Here is a 1,093-nt window from a genome sequence, read left to right as displayed (position 1 = left end):
ATAGCAGCCACGGAGTGACCAAGCAACGCAACGCGGCCAATGGCGGCCAATAGATCACGGCGCGCCGCCACGGCTCCCCCAATCCAGCGCAGCATCAACGTGACGACGATCTGCTTCAAGGAGGAGGCCGCCCCCGCCGGCCAATTTGCGGTGTGCGTGGTGTGCTACGCGACGGCTTCCATCCAGTTCTGGAGGCTTGGCGCCTCACGAATCGGATATGGAATCCTTCGGGGCCAGCACGACGACGTTCCTCGTCGCTGACCCCGCCCCGCTCCGGAGCGCCTCTGTCTGCCGCGGCGCCCTGCGCGGGATGCTGGCGGTGCTCCCACAGATCCGGTCGCTGCGCCTCAGGGAGGACGAGTGGAACGCCGTCGTGCCCGAGGATGTGGTGCCGGAGATCGTGGGTGCGGCGGGCCGGGGCACCGGCATCACCTTCTGCTTCCATATGGGGGTGCACCGCCGGGTGATACACGACGAGCGGGGTCTCCTGATGGCGTGCAAAGAGTGGCGGCTGGCGTCAACGGCGTTGGGAGAGAAGGACTGTGGGATCTGCCTCGATGGACTGGAGCAAGAGTCCGCCGCGCAGATGACGGGCTGCGAGCACGCGTTCCACCGCCGGTGTATTTCCGAGTGGATCTCCAAGGCGACGTGCCCCATGTGCCGGCGCGACGTCTGGCGCCCTGCCCTGCCGGAGATCCTTGAACTGTCCTTCACCGGCGCGCCGGCTCAAGGCATGCCAGATATTGAGTAGCTCATTTCCAATCTCGTTTTTTTTTCCAAGAAAAGATTGTAATGTTGCCGTCACTGTTCGTTGTTGTTGTTGTTGTTGAGGTCTTGAGGAAACGTCGAAGGTGTAGCATCGTACTGCATAATGCATATCATGAATGTATCTTGCCGGCCGGCCGGAGACACCATCAACAAATATATCATTGGTTATGCTTAGTTCTATATATGCGTTTTCTTCTTCTTCTTCTTTGATGTCTCAAGCGATTTGCATCTAGAATGTTTCCTTCCCAGTAATTCTCTGTGCAATATATATACTAACAACAATCTCCTTGAGCTCTCATATGATTTTGGGGAATCAGTCTGACCG

At 58.0% G+C, this 1,093-nt stretch overlaps 1 protein-coding gene across 1 annotated transcript; it reads left to right on the top strand.

Moving 5' to 3' along the window:
* The first annotated feature begins 217 nt into the window (after positions 1-217).
* Positions 218-751, top strand: LOC124662440 (putative RING-H2 finger protein ATL36). The gene has a single exon (XM_047200278.1). The coding sequence runs from the start codon at positions 218-220 to the stop codon at positions 749-751; it is 534 nt and encodes a 177-aa protein (XP_047056234.1).
* Positions 752-1,093: the final 342 nt, after the last annotated feature.

The sequence above is a fragment of the Lolium rigidum genome, chromosome 6 (assembly GCF_022539505.1).
Source record: "Lolium rigidum isolate FL_2022 chromosome 6, APGP_CSIRO_Lrig_0.1, whole genome shotgun sequence".
Lineage (NCBI taxonomy): Eukaryota > Viridiplantae > Streptophyta > Magnoliopsida > Poales > Poaceae > Lolium > Lolium rigidum.
Note: the sequence above shows the minus strand (reverse complement) of the source record. Positions and strands in the feature narration are given on the sequence as shown.